This window comes from Pseudochaenichthys georgianus, chromosome 8 (genome assembly GCF_902827115.2).
Source record: "Pseudochaenichthys georgianus chromosome 8, fPseGeo1.2, whole genome shotgun sequence".
Classification (NCBI taxonomy): Eukaryota; Metazoa; Chordata; class Actinopteri; order Perciformes; family Channichthyidae; genus Pseudochaenichthys; species Pseudochaenichthys georgianus.
The window spans coordinates 16,033,659-16,055,358 of record NC_047510.2 but is presented as its reverse complement, the minus strand read 5'-3'; the positions used below and the strand labels follow the sequence as shown (position 1 = coordinate 16,055,358).

Here is a 21,700-nt window from a genome sequence, read left to right as displayed (position 1 = left end):
CCAATAACTGTATTGCATTGTTTTCTTATACGCAATTACTTCATACTGTCTGGTTCTCTTTTTCGTCCTGCATTTATTGTGCCCCCCTCAGAAAATAACTGGCCCCCCAAGTCAAATTGGTCTAGAACCGCCACTGCCTGGGAGAGGGATCCCTCCTCTGTTGCTCTCCCTGAGGTTTCTCCCATGTTCCCCTTTAAACTGTGGGTTTTCTCTGGAGGTTTTTCCTTGTACGATGTGAGGGTCTAAGGACAGAGGGTGTCGTATTGTCATACTGATATTCTGTACACACTGTGAAGACCACTGAGACACATGTAACATTTGTGATATTGGGCTATATAAATAAACATTGATTGATTGATTGGAAACAGTCTCTTCTTCAGGTAATGATATGCAATGAGTCAGAATGTCAATCTTATCTGATCGCTGACCTATGGGGCCTGCTTCCCTGTAAGAAACGTAAATTATATGTATTGCTGATGGAATGTTGGATTACTGGCTTTCTTTTGGTTAAAGGGACCATTTGGATTACATAATCTCAGAGCTGGTTGGGCAAAGGTTGTGTAACAGCAAATGTCTTTGTCAATTCCCAAGCCGTAACTTCCAATGAATGTCAGGGTCTAAAATCAGATCGAAGCTCTCCTGTAGTTGGTTCCAATTATTTGCTACAAGAGATTCATCAAAAACTCAAAATAAAAGAGGTGTGTCCTACTTGTCCAGCATGTGGATTTGGACTGACTTTATAATCATATTATAGAATTTCGTAAATTAAATACTAAAGTATGATGAAAATATCATGGAAAACGTCATAGAAAGTATTGAAAATATCACCAAAAATGTCATAGATGTTGTGACAAAATAGTATAATTTGTAGAAAATATCATGAAAAAAAGAATAGTGTACGTCAAAAATATAATAAAAAAAGATTTCAATGCTAACAAAACACTATGTTTTGTAAGGACACACATATATATATTAAGCTGTTAGTCTAAAAAGAGTAGAAAATACTTATTTAAACAATGTACTTGGTAAATAATTTGTTGTGTTTGCCCAAACGGCTTTAACTTCTAAAGTAGCTGCTGATGATTATTTTTTCACTATACCAAGGAAATGAAAATGTTTGAACTTGAGGCTCTTTTCCCTATGAAGTGCAATTAAATTATTTAGTGTTCAGCTAATCTGTCAATGTGACACAAATCTCTCCACAGTGAAGACCAAAAGGAAAACAACACTGATAGAGATGTAATGCGTGAAGGGCTTTGTGGACACGGGTGGAATTTTTAACTCACACAACAAACATTTTGACATTTGATATACAAGTATGAGGAAAGGCAGGCTTTCATAGAAAAGGAAACAAATTTAAAAAAATCTTATGACAGACCAATTATTTGACTCAGCTAGCTTTAATTATGGCACTTTGTACAGGTCATGTTATAAACTCAACATTCTGGGTTTGTCCAGAACATGAAGACATCAAGAGAACATGGCATCTTTAAAAAAAAAAAAAAAAAGCATCTAGAAGCTGCTTCATTTTAACCACACAAACAATAGAAATGTCAGTATAGAATCGTTATTCCATACTTTAGTCAAGCCACATAGATCATCGGTTTTGTGTCAATAAACCCAATAAAGTAGACTTACATTCTTACAAGTCTATTTTGATATGATACGCACATGCTGATATGTACTTGAAAGGAGCTAATGTTCTTCGTAATCGTCTCTCCTCTCCCTGCGGACTGTAAATATCCTCACCTAAAGTCATTTCAGAAATAATTGCAAAGGGACAAGATCCTTGTTCTGTGAAATGATAACATTTGAAGTTCAGCTGACGCAAAGAAAAGGCTTCAACAGTCTGATTCACCTAGAGAAGAAATTCAGTTAACTTTCCTCTTGTCCATTGCTGAGCTGCATCGAAGGGATAGTAACAAAAACTGAACATTTTGTACCAAAAAGAATACATCTGAAACAAAACCATTTGATTTGGCTAACTTATAATAACTCAGGGTACTTTTGAACACATGTGTAAATGTGCTAGGAAGAGACTTTATACAGCAGGTGAAATAACTTTCTACTAACTTTATCCATTAACCTAATTTATAGTATTTTGCCACTGTTAATCAATAATGACATCACATGTATATTATATATCATCTCAAAGTCAGGCTTTTAATCTGTTCCTGGTTTGTGTTTTCATTAGTTATTAAACTGCGTCTCTTGAGAAACAGTGATCACATAAGGTTTGGCATGTTTGCTTGATAATTTAATTAAATTAGGATTTAATAAAAGTATCTGCTGATAAAGACAAAGGATTTGCAATCCATGGATATCATGTCATCCTCCCTTTTTTGTTTTTGAAAACAGGAAGTGAATGTGACATCCACACATACACTTTGTGCACGGCATTATTCTACACACAAACGGATGTGGGTTCCCAGGGATCAAAGGTAAACAGGTTGCATTGAAGTGCTACGACATCTTTCGTTGGCACACGAGGAGGTCCCATTTACAATATTTACATCTGAGACTGAGGAATCATTTTTCATGCGTGTCCCATAAACAAACTGTTCTGTAGAAAATGAAATTCTCACATTCCATTTTGATAATATTTTGTTTCCGTCCATGTGTGGAAATTATATTCAGTGAAAAAACACAGTAGTTTAAAATGACATTAACTTAACTTCATATATAATTTTCTCCTGTTTTTCTGAATGTTTCATTGTATATAATACTGTAGAGGACCAGTAAGAATTAAGAGGAAGCATTCTGTGATGAATTGAGTTGAATAAACCTAAAAAAACATGCTACTAAAGGTACTCCAACAAGAGTCACAATAAAGCTGACTGACTGAGCAATCCTCTGAGTGGGACCCCAAACCTGCCACTCTCTGTGACAGCGTGGGGAATTAAAACACTTCTAAAACTACAAACTTGCATCTTTCCCTTGTCTTTGAAGTAGATCAATAATTTAAAAATAATAAATATGACTTGAAGTGACAGTGAGACTGTAATTTCTGGGCAACGAGAGCTATCTTCTGCTGCAGAACCCCAGACAACGAGGTATTCCTCCGACTCATCGTCTCCTTATTGTGCATTAGTTTGTGGCTGATCCTGCATCAGTCAGAGTTCAACGCCCCCCGAGGCAGGGGAGCAGGTCTTTAGGGGAGGGGTATCGGCTCATTAGGAGAGGACTGGTGCAGGATTTGGTTGAAGTGGTTGTGAAGTTCTTCTGGAAGTTAGGTTTAGGTCCGCACCCAGCTGATAGGCACCCAGAAGGACTCCCGCTCCAGCCTCTCCAAGATACCTCTCAGTTCTGCACAGGCACTGGCTGAGTCCTCCTTGATCAGGACCCGGTCCACCAGTTGTCCATACTGCTGATCAATCTGAATGGCAGACTGACGCATCTCTTGGAGGTCTTCGTCCTGTTGCAGAAAAACAAGGTAAAAGCTGGTTGTTACAGCCGGTGGCAAAAACAATGTAATTAGATCCTTTAGATCAGGGGTGTCAAACTCAAGGCCCCCGGGCCAAATCCAGCCCGCGACTTCATTTTATGCGGCCCACAAGAGCTTGCAAAGAATATAATATGTTTATTATACGCTTTACAGAAGCAGGTTGCCCATTTAATACATGTCCCACAATGCATCTCATTTTGTGACATGCACACTGAAGAGACTTGCAATTATTTGCCCTAGACTTCTGCTTTCAGACGTAGTTAATTATGAAGTTATTACCCTATCTGATTATAATCCAATGCAGAGGCAAAAATGTAATATGTTACATTATTTATATATATTATATATTTATATAGTCTTAAAGTTACAACTGGCCCTTAGTGTGCAACCTTAATGCTAATGTGGCCCGCAATGAAATTGAGTTTGATCCCCTTGCTTTAGACCCTCAAATAGGTTCCTGTCAAAGGTTAACTGTTACAGTATTTATGATGTGTTTTCGGATTATTATCAGTGCTGTGTATGTTGCATTTTAATGTTGTAGATGTTTAAGGTTGTGCAAATTATAGCTCCTTTAAATACAGTTGGGACATTTAAATTAGAGCAATGCTACAGTAGGAGTCACACTCTTGGCTAATGAATCTGAATCTAAATGTAATTGTTGTTACATTAAACAGTACACAATACATACTGGTGTAAAATATATGCTATCGTTCTGAGCCACTGAATGGGGACACAGTTCTGCAGAGAGACATTGCAGGACTCACTGTTACGCGGCCACGCTCCCCCCCTCCTGGTGAAGTGGCAGCGCTGCGGCGACGTCTGCTCTCCGGAACACGAGGTTTGACAAATATTACATAGGGCTTGAATTCTGCTGTCCGCAGCCTCTTCAGGGCCTGGAGTGATGGAGGATTTGCATACAATAGAGCACAGAACGGACACAAATCAGACATGATAGGAGAGGGTCAACAGAGAAACCTCAGACACAGTGAGCAGATCTGATGTGACTGCCTACATTCTGCAAACTGCTGCTGCCTGCAGGATCTGTAGCGCAGGACATGACATGATACATGTGGATGAAGATTAAACATGAAGTGCTCAGCTGTTGCAGCATGACCCTCACCTCAGGCTGAACGTCCACCACACACATTTTATTCTTGGCCTGCACAGAGCGGATAGCCTCTATACTGGTGCCATACTGGTTCTCCTTGTATTCCCCATGCTCTATGAACCTGTGGAGAAACAACAAACATTTACATCAGCAGGGAACCAATCTTATATGTTTACACATAAATTATGAAACTTTCATATTTTCTATACTAAGCAGGTTTAAGGTTTATTTTTGTTCGGGCCACAAATCATTTCTCGCATGTATGTTTACAAAATACTTAGTAGTATCCTAGAAATTAAGTTGTTCAAGTCCTTTGTTTCAATGTCAATGGTGCTGATAGCTTAAAAAACAAAAGTGAAATATATTTCTTACACATTATTTTTAGCAGTTTCTTTGCTTAGTTCTAGGATAAATGTAGTATTTCTTAAAGGATATAGTTTCATTTGACATCAACAATGTTCTATGTTTAAGTATACGGTACACAAAGTATCGGTGTAAACGTACTTGTTGTTTAAAGCATCTGCATCAAACTGCTGTTTGGTGACGAAGTGGTACTCCACACCCTCCTTCTCATGAGGCTTCTTGGGCCTGGTGGTATCTGTCGGAACACAAAAAGGAATTTACTTGAATGTTTATTGTTGAAGCCATTTTGCATATTGACCTTATTTATATTTATAATGAAATATTAATGTTTTGTAAGTGTTATTTTACAATGCAGAGGATGTAATGGATTTGCCTGTGTTTATATGTATTATTGTTATGATTGATGAATTATAGTAACATTACTTATAGGTGTGGGTTTGGCCCTTTAATTTAGGAAAGGTGAACAGGTGCTCACTATGAGTGGAAGGGCAAATAATGTTCCACCGCAAAGAAACCGCATGGTGATCTCTGCATGACACAAGTATTACGCCGTATGTTTACTATCTTCTCAGTTTTCTTTAAATAAACGGACGACAATGGATCTTTAATGTGTATACATGTTGTCATATCATTCATTATAATATGGGTTAATTGATCATTAAGTTTGTGTATAACTCACGTGGTACAGCCACTGCAAAACGATGTGGGTTTTCAGCAATCACCCGCTGTTTGAGTTCATTGATTCGTGCTCCAAGGGATCCTTTGCAAGATTGTGTGTTGAAAGGAAAGAAAATAAACAAAACATTGATTTGACATGGATCACACGTAGGAGGAACCTATTGCGGTGAGCACGTTGCACGTTGTAACTTCCGGTTGTTGTTGTTTTCATCTCCGGGTATCCCGTGTGCCTGTTCTGTTGCTGATAGCTTATTAACTTAAACTTAATCGATCGTTTTAAAACTCTTGATACACGTTACTACAGCTTAAGCACTCACAACTCTCCTTCTCTTAGCGACTGTAACTCCACAGTTGCCTACACTCTTTTCGGGTTTGCTAACGGTAGCTACTTTAGCTTGATAGCTAGCCATGGCTCTTTCCCCACCTTCTGGTGCTATTTCCTGCTCTTCCTGTCTCATGTTTGGTTACTTCCCGGCCTCCCTTACTGGTAAGGATACATGTGTTAAATGTAGTATAGTTGTTAGGTTGGAGGCGGGAATCATAGCCATAGAAGCCCGGCTCCGCATCTTAGAAAGTAACTCAGTTAAAGTAAAGCCCATGTTAGCATGTGCGGACCGGCAAAATGTAGCTCCTCTTAGCCGTCCCCCGGCAACTCCCGAGCAGCAGGGAGGCTGGGTGACTGTTCAGAAGGGGCATAACGCGAAACCCGCAGGTCCCCACCAACCCGTTCACGTATCTAACAGATATTCCCCACTCAGCGAGACACCCGCTGAGAAGCCAACTCTGGTTATTGGTAGCTCTATTATGAGACACGTGAATTTAGAGACCGAAGCCTCCACAGTCACATGCATTCCGGGGGCCAGAGCGGGCGACGTTGAGGCGCATCTTAAACTGCTGGCTAAAGATAAACGTAAATACAGTAGGATTGTTATTCACGTCGGTGGTAATGATGTTCGTTTACGCCAATCAGAATGCACAAAACTTAATGTGGAGTCGGTGTGTAGTTATGCTAAAACAATGTCGGACACCGTAATCTTCTCTGGTCCCCTCCCCAATCTGATCAATGATGACATGTATAGCCGCATGTCATCATTTCAGCGCTGGTTGTCTTGGTGGTGCCCAGCAAACAATGTGGGCTTCGTAAATAATTGGACAGCCTTCTGGGGAAAACCTGGTCTGATTAAGAGAGACGGCATTCACCCTACTTTGAAAGGTGCAGATCTCATTTCGGCAAACATTTCAGGGCTTTGTGGACGTAATCCATGACAAACTGGAGTTGAGACCAGGAGGCAGAGTCGCAGTCTTACACGCTTCTCTGCCCTCTCTCCTAGGCAGTCACCCATAGGAATCCCGAACCCAATAAAATACCCAATATTAGCGGTGTGTGTGTCTGCCCAAGGACAATTTAAGGTAAAACCTAATAGAGGTGTCATACATAATAACCTAATAAAAGTAAATGTAACAACTACTACAGTGCAACAAAACAGGAAGATTAAATGTGGTCTCTTAAACATAAGATCTCTAGCATCTAAAGCAATATTGGTAAATGATTTAATATCAGATTATAATATTGATATATGCTGTCTCACTGAAACTTGGTTGAGACATGAAGAATATGTCAGCATAAATGAGGCCACTCCACCCAGCCATGTCAATACTCATATTGCTCGAGGCACGGGCCGAGGAGGTGGAGTTGCAGCAATCTTTGACTCAAGTTTACTTATCAATACTAAACCAAAATGTAATTATACCTCTTTTGAAAGCCTCGTTTTTAGTCTTACGCATCCGACCTGGAAAACTTTGCAGCCAATCTTATTTGTTACAGTGTATCGTGCACCAGGTCCTTATTCAGAATTCTTATCAGAATTCTCTGAGTTTTTATCAACTTTGGTTCTTAAAACAGACAAAGTAATTATCGTAGGTGACTTTAATATTCATGTTGACGATGATAAAAATAGCCTTACTGTTGCATTTAACTCTATATTAGATTCTGTTGGTTTCTGTCAGAGTGTAAATAAACCAACCCACTGTTATAATCACACTCTCGACCTTGTTCTGACTTATGGTATTGAAATTGAGCAACTATTAGTCGAACCGCATAATCCTGCTTTATCCGACCATTTCTTAGTAACTTTTGAAGTACTGTTACTAGACTACAAAGCATTAGTCAAAAGCTCTTGCAGCAGAAACCTATCTGTTAGTGCTATAGCCACATTTAAGGAAGAGATTCAACCAATACTTAACTCGATAGCATGTCTGCATGTAGGGGAGGAAACTTATACAAAATGTACACCACCCCAAATTGATCATGTTGTTGATAGTGCTATAGATGCGCTGCGAATAAAATTAGATTCTGTTGCTCCTTTGAAAAAGAAGAAAATAAAACAACATAGATTAGCTCCATGGCATAATGCCGAAACCCGCAAAATAAAGCAAAAGTCTAGACAACTTGAAAGGATATGGCGTTCCACTAAACTTGAAGAATCTCGTTTAATTTGGCATATTACTCTCAATGAATATAAGAAAGCACTGCGTAAAGCGAGAGCAGCCTACTACTCTTCATTAATAGATGAGAATAAGAATAATGCAAGATTTCTTTTCAGCACTGTAGCCAGGCTGACAGAGAGCCACAGCTCGATTGAGCCTTCTATTCCCTTAGCACTCAGTAGTAATGATTTTATGTGCTTTTTTAACGATAAAATTGTTACTCTTAGAAACAAAATTAATGACCTCTTGCCTTCGACCAGTATAGTGTTATCAACAGCTCCCGGAATCGTAAGTTCTAATATTACACTAGATAGTAAACTAGAATGCTTTTCAGCCATTAACCTTGAACAATTACATTCAATGATTCTCTCTTCTAAACCATCAACGTGTATGTTAGACCCAATTCCAACTAAGCTGTTGAAGGAAGTTTTTCAATTAATTAGCACTTCTTTATTAAATATTATGAATATGTCTTTATTATCAGGCTATGTTCCACAATCATTCAAAGTAGCAGTGATAAAACCGCTTCTTAAAAAGCACAACCTCGATCCAGAGGTTTTAGCCAACTATAGACCTATTTCTAATCTTCCGTTCCTCTCAAAAATTCTTGAGAAAGCGGTCGCAAAACAGTTGTGTGATTACTTAAAAAACAATGATTTATTTGAAGATTTTCAGTCTGGCTTTAGAACACATCATAGCACAGAGACAGCTCTGGTTAAAGTCACAAATGATATTCTAATAGCCTCAGACAAGGGACTTGTCTCTATTCTTGTTTTGCTCGATCTTAGTGCTGCATTTGATACTATCGACCATGATATCCTATTGCAAAGACTAGAGCACTTAGTTGGCATACAGGGAACTGCTTTAGGCTGGTTTAGGTCCTATCTATCTGAACGCTCTCAGTTTGTACGTGTTAACGATGAATCTTCCACGCAAACCAAAGTTAGCCATGGAGTGCCACAGGGCTCAGTGCTCGGACCTATTTTGTTCACATTATATATGCTTCCGTTAGGCAATATTATAAGGAATCATTCTGTAAACTTTCATTGTTATGCGGATGATACTCAACTATATTTATCAATCAAGCCTGATGAAATTAATCATCTAAATAAAATTCAAGACTGCCTTAAGGACTTAAAAACGTGGATGACCTTAAACTTTTTGATGTTAAACACGACCAAAACTGAAGTTATTGTACTTGGCCCGAAGAATCTACGAAACAAATTATCTAAAGACATACTAACTATGGATGGCATTAATTTGGCCTCCAGTGAGACTGTAAGGAATCTTGGTGTTATATTTGATCAGGATTTATCCTTTAACGCCCACATAAAATCAATTTCAAGGACCGCCTACTTCCATCTACGTAACATTGCAAAAATCAGGCATATCTTGCCTCAAAACGATGCAGAGAAACTAGTCCATGCATTTGTTACTTCTAGGCTGGATTATTGTAACTCTTTATTATCAGGGAGTACCAAGAAGTCAATCAAGTCGCTTCAGCTGATTCAAAATGCTGCGGCTCGTGTACTAACCAGAGTTAGGAAAAGGGACCACATTACTCCTGTTCTGGCTGCCTTACACTGGCTCCCTATAGAACACAGGATAGAATTTAAAATTCTTCTTCTCGCCTACAAAGCCCTTAATGGGCAGGCGCCATCTTACCTTAAAGAACTCATTATACCCTACTGTCCTACTAGGGCATTGCGTTCCAAGAATGCAGGGTTGTTGGTTGTTCCTAGAATCTTTAAAAGTACAATGGGAGCCAGAGCCTTTTCTTATCAAGCTCCACATTTGTGGAATCAGCTTCCTGTTTGTGTTCGGGCGGCAGACACCCTATCCGTTTTTAAGAGTGCGCTTAAGACCTTCCTTTTTGATAAAGCTTATAGTTAGGGCTGATTAGATTCAGCCCCTAGTTTTGCTGATATAGGCTTAGTTTGTCGGGGGACATCTTACTTCTTCCTTCTCTCTGTCTATACCCGTGTACACTCATGTTCCGATTAACCCAGCTTCCCCAAATGTCTTTCTTTTTGGTGTCTATATACGCTGGGATCCGGAGTCATGGATGATCCTGCGGTCCTGTGTCCTGGATCGCGAGCGCTGGATCTTGAGTCGTGGCTGTGGTCCTGGATCATAGGTCCTGGATGGATATCCTCGTGGATTCATCTTCCTATTATACACACATGCATTTCCAAACATTTGGATTACCTATGTTGCAAATGTATTATCTTTTCAATTTACACACGGCATCTATTGCACGTCTGTCCGTCCTGGGAGAGGGATCCCTCCTCTGTTGCTCTCCCTGAGGTTTCTCCCATTTTTCCCTTTAAAACTGGGTTTTCTTTGGAAGTTTTTCCTTGTACGATGTGAGGGTCTAAGGACAGAGGGTGTCGTATTGTCATACTGATATTCTGTACACACTGTGAAGACCACTGAGACAAATGTAACATTTGTGATATTGGGCTATATAAATAAACATTGATTGATTGATTGATTGATCATTTTGCTCCAACAACTAGGTCATCAGTATGCTGTAACACACGCTTGTGTCCACTAGAGGTCCCTGCTGTTACAGGACATGTGTGCCTCGGGGTCTCACCGATCAGGACCACCAGGCGGGGCCTCTCATTGGGCCTCTGCTGGTAGCGGGAAACCTCTTCATAAGTCGTGTAGTCGCTGTCCCCAAAATCAGAGCCCTCTCCGGAGGAATCTTGCCTGTCCTTACGACTCAGCCGGAAACTCCTCCGTAAACCAGCTGCAGGAAAGCCAGGGAAGGGAGGGAAAGAAGGAGCAGAAAGAAAAAACAAGTATTTTGTCAGATTGACTATTTACACATGATTAGATAACATCGGTACACAACTTCACTGTCATGGTGCATTCATCTTAAAGCTTTGAACAATGTTATGAGATAAGTGCAACTGGCAAATGCTAAATCAATATTTACAATAAATTCAAGGCCAATCTACATCATGCATTAAAAAGACCTTTGTAAATAGTGCAGAGGGATAGGAATAGCTCACTCTTATTTGCAGTGTAAATACTTGATAGTGTGATATGAGCTGAACTCAGAGCCATTATACTTCATGCTTCAAATTGGATTACATGCAGCCGATAGTAAATGCATTAGGTGAAGCTGCTAGGGTGTTACCTTGGTTGGTTATTGGCTAATGGTTACACAAGCCAAAAAAGAAGATGTGCGAAAAAACTAAGCTTCGCTTCCATAATTCCAAGGTACCACAGGTGAGTATTTGATATACAAATGGTCATTTTGTGGGTTAAGTATTCCTTTAAATTCATTTTTACAAAAGGCATACAGTATAAACACCATTGCAGCAGTTCAAGGCTGTTGTCAGTGAGCCGGAATAGACATCATTGTCCAACATAATGGTCCAAACAAGGCATGCTGCTCTGAGCGAGGCTACAGTGCTGAGGCAGGACAGACAGGACAGCCTGGCCCTGAGAAACACCGCGTCAGAGCAGAGAGTGACCAATCAGGGTCTCCCATGGCCAGTACTGTCTGTTTCCCCCACCAGTGGTGTGTACCTGAGGAGGGAATGAGCCGGGCACTTTACCTGAATAAAATTCCCAGGAAAACACCTGGCCACAGGAGGGCGCCACTGCTTTACACTTAGGAGAGACTATAACTGGCGTTAGAGCATCACACAACCCAGCCTCACAGCTCCACACAGGGTGAACGAGCAGCAAACGTGCCAGGTTGAGTGTGAAATGCGTCCAACGCAGCAGGGCCCTTGTGTGTGTGGGGGGGAGGTTAGCAGGGTCGGTTAGTTTGATGTAGGGCGGGAGGGAAGGGGAGGTTCCAAACACTGCCAGGTGGAGGGGGTTGGGCGGAGGGATGAAGGGGAGGGTTTAAGGGTTTTACAGCTCCAAGCAGAGTGCATGATCGGAAGCACAAATACCGTTTTAATAATGTATTTTGTTTGGGAGAAGGTGCTGAGAGGTGTGTTTGTATCGCTCCTTGTGCTCATCACCAATCCAGCAGCTCACAGTATGTGGGGGAGTAAATGGGGGTCTGAAGAAGGGTGAGGGAGGGACGGCCAGTTGAAGGCAAGAGAGGGGTTGAGGATAAAGTGGATTATTGTACCAGAAAGTGTTCTGTAAAGAACTGTCATTTGGTCCTAAATAAGGCGGTTTTTTAAACAGGTCTGTTACAACCTTAGTACATTTTCATGTATTCATATTCTATGTGGGGCCTTACAAAAACACTTTGTATTCTACTAGGTCTTAGGTAAGTGTATCTATTGAACACCGTCATTTTACCTTATACAATTATGAAAATAAATCACTTATTAATAAATGTGAGTCTAATTTAGATTGCTTTAACACTCTGAGGTGTCCCTGAGCCATCTGTGTATGCTCTTAATGCAGCACTTAAGAGGCAGATGTGTTGCTCTAGAGTCTTTCATCTGCCAAAATAAATTGAGATATTCATTTTCTCATCCATCCTCCTTCTCTTGCATTGTCTTCGAACCCGTCTCTTGAACCTTTAAAACCTTCACAACTTCCTCTTATCCCTCAACCCCCGGCCCCAGACAGGTCAACCCGACACAAGCAGTGGTTTTAACCCCCCCGGCCCAGAAGCACCCAGGGACCCAGCGCACAGCCAGGCTGCAGCAGGCACAGAGCTGACAGGGAGAAGGAGGTGGAGAAAGATGTGCACGCTCTCACCTATGTACTGTCCATTGAAATAGCCCTCACAGTCACAGTCCTCTGTAGGGAGGCAAGCAGGGAAAAGAGGGGTAAGCACAGGGTAAGAGACCTGGAAGAGTTAAGGAGTAGGGGGGAGGTGGAAGAGTTAAAGAGGGGAGCGGGCCATGGGTAGGGCAGGCGGGGCAGACAGGCAGCAAGCAGGCAGACGGCAGGAGGCGAGGGGCGACGGGCAGCCAAGAGACAATGAAGGAACGTCGTTCGAGGCAACGTCCGCTAACTAATAAGGGAGGAAGAAAAATACCAGAGGAGAGGAGAGGAGGAAAAAGTTGGCTTTCCATCATCTGGAAGCAGCCAGCTGTGTGTGAGCCGAGTCGCTGTGACCCCCAAACACACACACATGTAAATAAACCTCGCCTCCCAGAGATTCACAGCTGACGTACAAACAGTCTCACATAGAAAACACACTACTTGTTGTCTGAATTCTGTCCTTTCAACTCATTGTATGTATGACAATATGCATTGTGTTACGAGAATGAGAAACACAGAAGAACGTTGTAAACAGCAGATTGGGACTGCAGCAGATCAAAGAAAGACGAGGAGGAAAACAGAACAAAAGATAATAGGGACAGAGAATGACGCAAAGGAAAAGAGGAGCTATTGTTATCTTTAACAACCTCTGCTTGGTTGGGCTATCGTCTCCTGGGATGCTCTTCTGCCTGCACATCACCTGGCGCGACACACACACACACACACACACACACACACACACACACACACACACACACGCACACACGCACACTAGGCGAGAACGTCTATTCTATATTCTAGTCTGGTGCGCTAACAGCAGGAGGGGAGGAATTAAGCTGGAAGCTAAATAAATCCCAAATGGGCCCCTTACTAACACACATGCAAGTTATCTACACACAAACACACACATTGAGGCTTTGATGCTTCTATGAACATTTCCTTTTGAGTGTTTTGTGTACAAATGTGTCTTTATGTTCTAGTCCAATCAGATGTGTCGCTGCACAGTTACCCACCTTTATCACATCCTTGCTCATCTGGTAGAGTTTGCAACAAAGAGACACAAAGTGCGACACATTAGAGAAGGTAACGCTGAAGGCAGCAGATGGAAGAATGAGAATTTGGATATTTATGAAATGAGGATTTTACTATTGAAGAGATTTATTGTCATTGCGTATGACGACAGAAATGAGGGGAGAGGGGGGGGGGTGACATTTAAAGGGCCCCCGCAGGGATTTAGGGGAATGAATCAGGGAGGAGCATGAGGGAGGCCGAGAGAGAAGAGTCCCCCAGGCTCGCTGTAGCGTGGCGTAGCGGGGCTAGCTAACACACTGATAAGCTATTGTTGTGTTCCCTTGGCTCAGGCCTAATCGGATCGTTGGCAGCTTACACGCCACGAAGAGCCACCACTCATATTACCCACTCACCTGGCGGTTGACGTGCCGATAAAGTGAGAGCATTATGTATTGTTGAGGCTTTGTTTCCCACTGGGCGTGATGTCTAACGCTGTCTAGATTGTTGTCTTTTATTGTGATTGAAGTAATGTGTTTTTATTACATGTACAGCACTTTAGCTCGACCAAAAATCGCTTTTAAATGTGCTTTATAAATAAGATTTGATTTGTCTGGTTCGACTTAAGCTGCTCGCTGGCCAGATGGACGAAAATGAAAGAGATTCATTCATAACTGTGTGATCTGCCCCTCCGTCTTATTCGTCTCTGTGTCCCTCCATCTTATTCGCATCCCTTTCAAAACGTTGTCTACATAGCAATATGGAGAAGGCGGTCAATGAATACTAATGCCTCTGAGTATGTCAATTACCAACAGGAAAGGTCAATAAATGTCAATGAAGACATTGCTGCATTTATCCAGCGGAGATATCATTGTCCCATAATGACAGTGGCCAAGTACATGAGGAGAGGAGAGGAGAGAGAGGCTGCGGGTAGTACACTACCGTGTTGATGAAATCATGCTGAAGATGCAGTTGAATCCTGAGAAGCAGAAACTTACAGGCAGGCTTTTTAGGGGATTTTGGATTCGGGAGTGTGCCCATTTTCATCCTGTAGGCCAGGCGCCTGGAGAAATGTGCGGCAGAACAGAGAGCCAGAGAGGATGGAGCAGGAAGAGAGTCATCAGCAAGCAAAAGATGGGGAGGGAATGTTAGATTTCAACATGAAAGAGGAAAACACAAATGAACAGATCATGAGAGCCTGGGCACAAACTGTCCACCCTCCATAAGAGGAAGGACCCAAACTGAGAGAAACACAAAACACATTTAGGTCTCTGCCTTCTTTTTTCATCTGTGTGATTATTGTGTGTCTCTTTTGGGTCCTAGCCATCTATGTGTGGTCCTTATTACTCCACGTTGTGGCTTTGTTAGTTTTCTGTCTCCTTGTTGTGTTTTTGGGTCTCAGTGGTCTTTTTACGTCCCTATGTCTCGTCCAGGTGTTTTTGTTGTCTATACACTGGTTTTGTTTTACTTCGCTTTGACTTCGAGGAGATCACTTCAAGCTGAAGCATTGTTTCGGTTAGGCCTGTTCCGTAATTTATCAATGATGATATAATGTCAGCAAGCAGACCCGAGCATATGCTATTTGTGTTCAATCAAGCTGAAACATTTAAAGACATGTTTCTCAATCAGACTTGTTGAACATTTAAACAACAAAACAGCCATACACGCTTATCAGGGCCTGGATAGCTCTCTGACCCGTGTTTAAGCTGTTGTTATTACTCCAACAGACGCTGCAGCGTTTGGCAGGGATATCCCAGCCAGCTGAGATCATCTTTCTGACGGATTATGACACTAACAGTATCAGCACGCGCCGAATCAAGGCAGTGATTTGATTACTTTTTTTCCCGACTGCTTTGATGCTCCATGTAAACACGGTTGACCCTTCTAAGTGGAACACATGAATGTGGATCTGACAGTTTACATAACATAAATCCCAGCACAGTGTGGGGTCCTGGCACTTTATCTATTCACACCACAGGTCGTTGGGACGCATGATGTGACACCCCGCCCTCACCTCTCCTGGAACAGTTTGGAGGGGATGAGTCCAGCCCGCAGGTTGCTGTCTCCCACACGCTTGGCCTGCCACCACGTGTGGTCGTCCTGGGTCACCACCTGCAGGATGTCCCCCCGCTTGAAGGGAAGTCCTGCTTCTTGGCAAGGCGTTGCTTTGTCTTCCAAAGGGATGTAGTCAAACAACGCTCTCATATACACCTGTAATCAAAAACATGAAGCACCAAGTTCAGATGATTCTTTTATTTAGGTCATTAAAAGTGAATAAAGCTTTTAACCTGATTAATTGCTTAAAGGTCTCCTATTATACTATTTTTAGGCATATATTATATGTCTCAGATAAATACAAATATATAAAAAACATGTCTATGAAGTGTTTTGCTCAAAATACCAAACAGATCACCCGTTCTAGCCCTGCCTCATATCCCTCTGTTTCAGCACCGTGACTAAACGCCATATCATGTTCAAAACCACATCAAGGATTATGTCTGAAACAGTATGGAGCTTAAATCCTTTTCTCTTGTGCGTTTACCACAAGGTGGGCGAGTACCTTTTTATCTCCTGCTTCTTTACACATACTCTCTCCAGTCCAGGTTAGCTCTGAGTGTTAGCGATGCTTGCTAATGTAAACAAAGACGGTAATACTTCAAAAACATGTCGGGCATTGTTTCTGATAGGGCCGTGGGCCAGCCCACATTTACGATATTATGTACATTTTTAGTTTTCTGACACTTTGTGAGTATCCTTACACACCGGGGACACATCATTGTGTATAAAAGACATAAACATCTTTGCATGAAAAGAGACCGTTACATTTGATTTGAACCCTCTGAACATTTCTTTGGAGGCCTGCATAGACATTAAGAGTATAGAAAAAATACATATTCGTATAAAAATACTTAAAGAATTATGTATCTGTAGTGCCACTGAAGAAATGTTATAAAATATACATTTTCCCCATTCAAACTGTTTCCTGTCAGCTGCAGCTTCACAGAGCATGCTCGCTCACTCTTCCTCTCACCTTGCTCTCCTTCAGGCGGTCCTCTTCTTTAATGGCGGGGATTATCTTTAGAGTGATGGAGCCCTGGGACTGGGACTAGATCACAAATAGACAGAAGTAGAGGAGGGTGTGACTGCAGCCTGGGATTAAAGACAGACACTAAGTATACTTCACTTAAAAGGCTCCCTGAGGTGGATTAGAATTGTAATGGACTAACAGTGCACCCTGTTTATAAATAAATAAAAGATGATCGGAACATTTTAGGTGGAGATTTACTTTAATCGAGTCTTAAGGTCTTTTTAGTTTATAGTTATACTGTATAGTATTTACCTGTGCTTCCTTCTGGGACAAATACCTTGTTTACAAATATACAAAACATGGGCAGAGCATTTTTTAGTTCAGCCTACTTATATATACTAAACATTTCTTATTACAATGACATCATAATAATATCGTTTTTTAATATTTGAAAGTATAGAACTTGTGAAAAAAGTGTTTTTTGAAGAGTTGTTCTTGGGTTTAAAATAGGGCTGTCACGATTGGCAAACGTATTACATTGAACACTAATAGTTATGGTACGGTGATCCAATGTTAACGGCATTAAATACACCAGAAATATCTTGAAAACAACTACTTTGAATTCAAAAAGTCCTGATTTTAATTGTTTGTATGCGTTGATTTGATTCTGTCCCATATATAATACATAATAATAATAATACAGATAATACAGATAACATTGATTATAATAAAGATAAGTACCAGTATTGTTATCTTTTGAAGATAAAATGGTTTTAAGTGCCCAGTTTAAATTGAAAATAATTGTTTCATTGTATTTTATGTTGCCAATCTACAGCAGCCTTTCTTCAAATCGACATCAGCACGTTGGGCCTTACCAGCAGCTGACTGATCTCATCGGGCCTCTTCTGGATGACAGAGACTCCGTTGACCTCCCTGAGTTCATCTCCTACATGCACCAACCCTGTGAGGACGAGGGACCGCATGAAGACAGACTGCGCAGACAGACACATCAATGACAACAGAAGAGTCTTCCCTGGGTCTTCGGGGTTCATCACTCGTATCTAAAATCGTTGTCAGATCCACAGTTACGAGCCGCGCCGTCTATCATCAGCTGTGATCTATTTAGCTGCAGCCACAACAATGAAATCAAAGGCTGAGTGAAGTCAGATCAATACGCTTTCCCCTCAGGACAGAGAAGAACATAGCAGATACACTATTGTCCAATCAAACTCAAATATAGTTTTCATTTCCAAAGAGACCTGAGGCTGATTCTGAAATCCCTCTACAGCTTCTGTCTCCACACTGACAGCTGTTCCCATCACTTGACGCAGCAAGAAAACAGAGGAAGACATACATGTATGCAAACACTGATTGGTTCAGTTGTCCATCATGCATATTTCCGTTTCCAAAGCCAAACATACACCTTTATGTCGCTGAGATTTCCGATATTTCCATGGTAACGCCCATGAAAGGACCTTTGCTGAGTCTGTAGTGTGATTGATTCTCCGGGGACCCGTGGAGAGCTTTGTGTTTCAGCAACAACGGCACTATCTCTTCCGCTGCTGCGTCGCTCTCACATTGGTCTCACTTGCATTACTGTATCAGGTTTTGCTTTGTTGTTCCTTACTGTACATATACAGTATATTGTGTGTGAACAAGTGTCACTGATTTCCACCGGTTGCAAGAAGGCACATGCCATCACACTGCTGCAAAAACCAGGAGCCTCCTGAGGTGTTTGGGCGGCTCATCTTCATGAAAGCTGCGTATTGGCCGACTTTCATGCTGTAAACTTTTTTGCATTTCCTGCTTCTGCGTTTTCTATTTCTTAAATGATTGAGCATTAGCAAAACATTTACCAAAAAAAAAAAGGATTTGCACGTCGTTAAGGGTTTAAAACGTTACTGCTCGTGGCCCCTTAACACAAAGCAATATCTACTAGGGACACCTCGTCATAGGGTCCACGTCCTTAAACTGTAAGTAAAACATGTGGTGATTACATTGTTATTAACCCTGCACAGAATGTTTTATTGGAACACTTTTAAAGCACTAGGGAGGTAAAATGTATTTAATTACTTTAACTACCCCTTGCCTTTATTTAAGCCCTAAGGTTTGGAACTAAAGCTGCTGTTAGTCTATTGTTGAGACACAGCTTGTAGAAAGCCCAGAGGGACAAAATGAAAAGAAGCATCATCTACCACTTCGGTCGGCTGCTCCTCCTCTCATGATCCGAGCCACGACCACCACCCCAGTGGCTTCGTCCCGCCTGATGGTTGCTCCCTAGGGAACAGATCAACAACATTGTGATCAGTAAAAAGCAGAAGGTCTGAATCCCATAATCCTTTTCATCCAGTTGTTGTCCACTCTAAACCTTCACAACTCAGGGGGAGGTGTGTGGCGCAGTGGACTAGTGCGTTGGTGTTCGGATCAGGGGAGCACAGGTTCAAACCCCACTGCAGTCAGCATGTCGTTGTGTCCCTGGGCAAGACACTTCCCCCCAAATTGCTCCTGTGGGGATTGTCCACAGTATTGAGTATGTAAGTCGCTTTGGATAAAAGCGTCTAACAAGTGACATGTAATGAAATGTAACTCACCAGAGGCTCTTTGTTCTTCACCAGCCTCACAATCTTCACCGACTCTTCATCCAGCTCGTCCTCAAAGTCATCGGGGAGCGGTGGCAGCACAGGATCAAAGTTCTTCTGCGCCACCGTGTCATGCACCGAGAGCACGGCCTGATGGGACATAAGACAGACGTGCTGAGAATACGGTTCTGACATGAAGCGGCATCGGAGCAGGGACTGCAGCCAGATGTCTACAAACACCTTCAGAGAGGAACATTATTGTCCATAGGAAATCTGGCCACATGGATATACACTATTGCTACATCTCCTTACTTTCATACTACTGTATGACCAAAAGATAAAATCGTGTTTACCTTGAGATGTGGTGAGGACAGCAGGTGCAGCAGCTCCTTCTCCTCTGTGCTCATTGGTCCGCTCTGCAGCTCCTCTGTCACCTGCCAATCACAAACCAAATAAGCTGTGACCTGGTGTGAACCTGTGCATGTGTAAACTGCACACTGCAGGTTACTGGAGAATAATTGAAGATAGATTGACGGCAGACTTGAACACAGGGGAAGATAAGTAGCGGCTAAGGTCAGCAGTTTCCCCGCTGATAACTGGTAAGAGCGAGAGAGCAGCAGGATATGGAATTTCATTAGATGGGCATCGGGATGATTCAGCACTTTGAGAACATTAAAATTCACTTTTGAGACCTACATTGCTTTCTCCGTCGGGGCTAACTCATTGTGACTGACTGCTGTGCCCAAGTGAGGGAAAGTAATTTAGCGTGTGTGTGTGTGTGTGTGTGTGTGTGTGTGTGTGTGTGTGTGTGATGAACTTACATCCTCTGCCAGAGAAGAGGCAGTGTGAAGGAAGGGGGTTGGACTCTGTCTCTCATACTGTCTCAGCTTCTCATGGATCTGCAACACAATGACATGTTGTCTATTAGAGAGGAGGGTTTCAGGAATGAATGCAAAGTTTAAAAAGGAACACAAAATCCACTTAACAAACTTTTTTCCTGAGCACATTTTCAAATTGTGCATGTTAAAACAATGGTAGAAAGCTGTATAATATGTCTAAATGTAAATAGTGATCAGACTTTGGCACTGAGTATTAACACTTCCTCACCTTCATCAGGTATCCCAAGCTCCTCTCACTGAAGACGTCTTTGAGGAAGACCATGTCCTCTTTGTGATTGGCGTCGGGCCGCAGCTGAGAGGTCAGCAGGGCCAACGTTTCATGAAGCCCTGCAGAGGAGAGGAATAAGAAAAGACAACATGTTCATTAACATAAACAGATGGACCGCAGCAAGCTTCCAGCAGTACGGGACAGTATGTGTGGAGCGTCTGTGCAAACTCCTCTCACCCGCTCCTGCTGTGAGGACCGGCATGGCTTCTTTCATGGGTCAGTGAGGTGAAGAGGGGAGGAAACCTGGGAGGAGGAGAACGAAAAAGTATTATCAACATTTCCATACAAATGCTTTCAGTCCAAGAGGATATACTTACAAAAAGGTAAAAAAAAAAAAGGTAATGGTATTTTTGATTGTGTGAGCGTGCACAACTGATGTCAAGGCATCCGGAGACCCATGTGCTATAATTATAGCCGTATATCATCTCCTTGTAGGCTTTATGCTGTAAATCCAGGCAACGTTTTTCTATTTTGAAGTGCAGTAACCTCATATGCGCACATGTAGGTATGTATGCGCAAGTCAGCTGGCTCTATAGAGCCATACTACCAAGATAAACAGCCCATGCTGGTACTATTAATCACGCCGAGGCTCAGCGGGCCCTGTGAGCGTTGTGTTGGTGTGTATGAGTGCAGGAGAGTGGGATTGTATCTGGCACAAAACCTACATGGAAATACTAGAGCTGTAATAAATAATTGGAGGTGTTGAAGCTTCATTCATCACTTTAACATTAAGGCTGTGCAGCTTTCATACTTTAGTAAGTCTTTTGTTCTATTTGAACCCTGTATTTATGCTGTTTGCAGATAAAGATTAGCCTCCAATAATATTATGAGTATTATACCTTTTGTAGAATAAGAATCTGGTGGTGGCTGCGCAGGATTGTTTCTGACTGCTCCAAAATGTCTAATAACAGTGCATTGCAAAGTCCAAAAGTCAAAATGTACAAAATAAAAGCATATTCCTAAATTCACAAAATGTTATTATGAAATTAAATATTCTGCTTCAATCCAAGGTTGTTGGCATTTGGACTTTAAAAAAAAAGAGAGAAAAAAGCATTGCTCTCCTGCTTTCTGCTCACAGAGGGAGGCATGCACCTGTAATCATGCCGCAATCAAGCAACAATCTCACAGCACCATCATTAACA

The 21,700-nt window shown here is 41.8% G+C and overlaps 1 protein-coding gene across 4 annotated transcripts in view; it reads right to left on the bottom strand.

The window, feature by feature from the left end:
• Positions 1–1,381: 1,381 nt before the first annotated feature.
• Positions 1,382–21,700, bottom strand: part of mpp3a (MAGUK p55 scaffold protein 3a) — a 40,624-nt gene continuing 20,305 nt past the window's right edge. The window contains exons 2-20 of one of the 4 annotated variants that reach the window (XM_034089856.2): positions 20,736–20,801; positions 20,499–20,617; positions 20,213–20,290; positions 19,745–19,825; positions 19,404–19,541; positions 19,008–19,089; positions 17,688–17,773; positions 16,816–16,890; positions 15,799–15,995; positions 14,783–14,847; positions 13,790–13,810; positions 12,768–12,809; positions 11,654–11,719; positions 10,681–10,836; positions 5,596–5,676; positions 5,058–5,151; positions 4,566–4,674; positions 4,210–4,338; positions 1,382–3,415 (exon numbers count right to left, since the gene is read on the bottom strand). In XM_034089856.2, coding sequence (XP_033945747.1) covers positions 3,236–3,415; positions 4,210–4,338; positions 4,566–4,674; positions 5,058–5,151; positions 5,596–5,676; positions 10,681–10,836; positions 11,654–11,719; positions 12,768–12,809; positions 13,790–13,810; positions 14,783–14,847; positions 15,799–15,995; positions 16,816–16,890; positions 17,688–17,773; positions 19,008–19,089; positions 19,404–19,541; positions 19,745–19,825; positions 20,213–20,290; positions 20,499–20,617; positions 20,736–20,772 — 1,836 coding nt within the window. In that variant the 5' untranslated portion in view covers positions 20,773–20,801 and the 3' untranslated portion in view covers positions 1,382–3,235. The remainder of the gene's footprint in view (positions 3,416–4,209; positions 4,339–4,565; positions 4,675–5,057; positions 5,152–5,595; positions 5,677–10,680; positions 10,837–11,653; positions 11,720–12,767; positions 12,810–13,789; positions 13,811–14,782; positions 14,848–15,798; positions 15,996–16,815; positions 16,891–17,687; positions 17,774–19,007; positions 19,090–19,403; positions 19,542–19,744; positions 19,826–20,212; positions 20,291–20,498; positions 20,618–20,735; positions 20,802–21,700) is intronic. The other 3 variants (XM_034089858.2, XM_034089857.2, XM_034089859.2) reach the window with 3 other exon arrangements.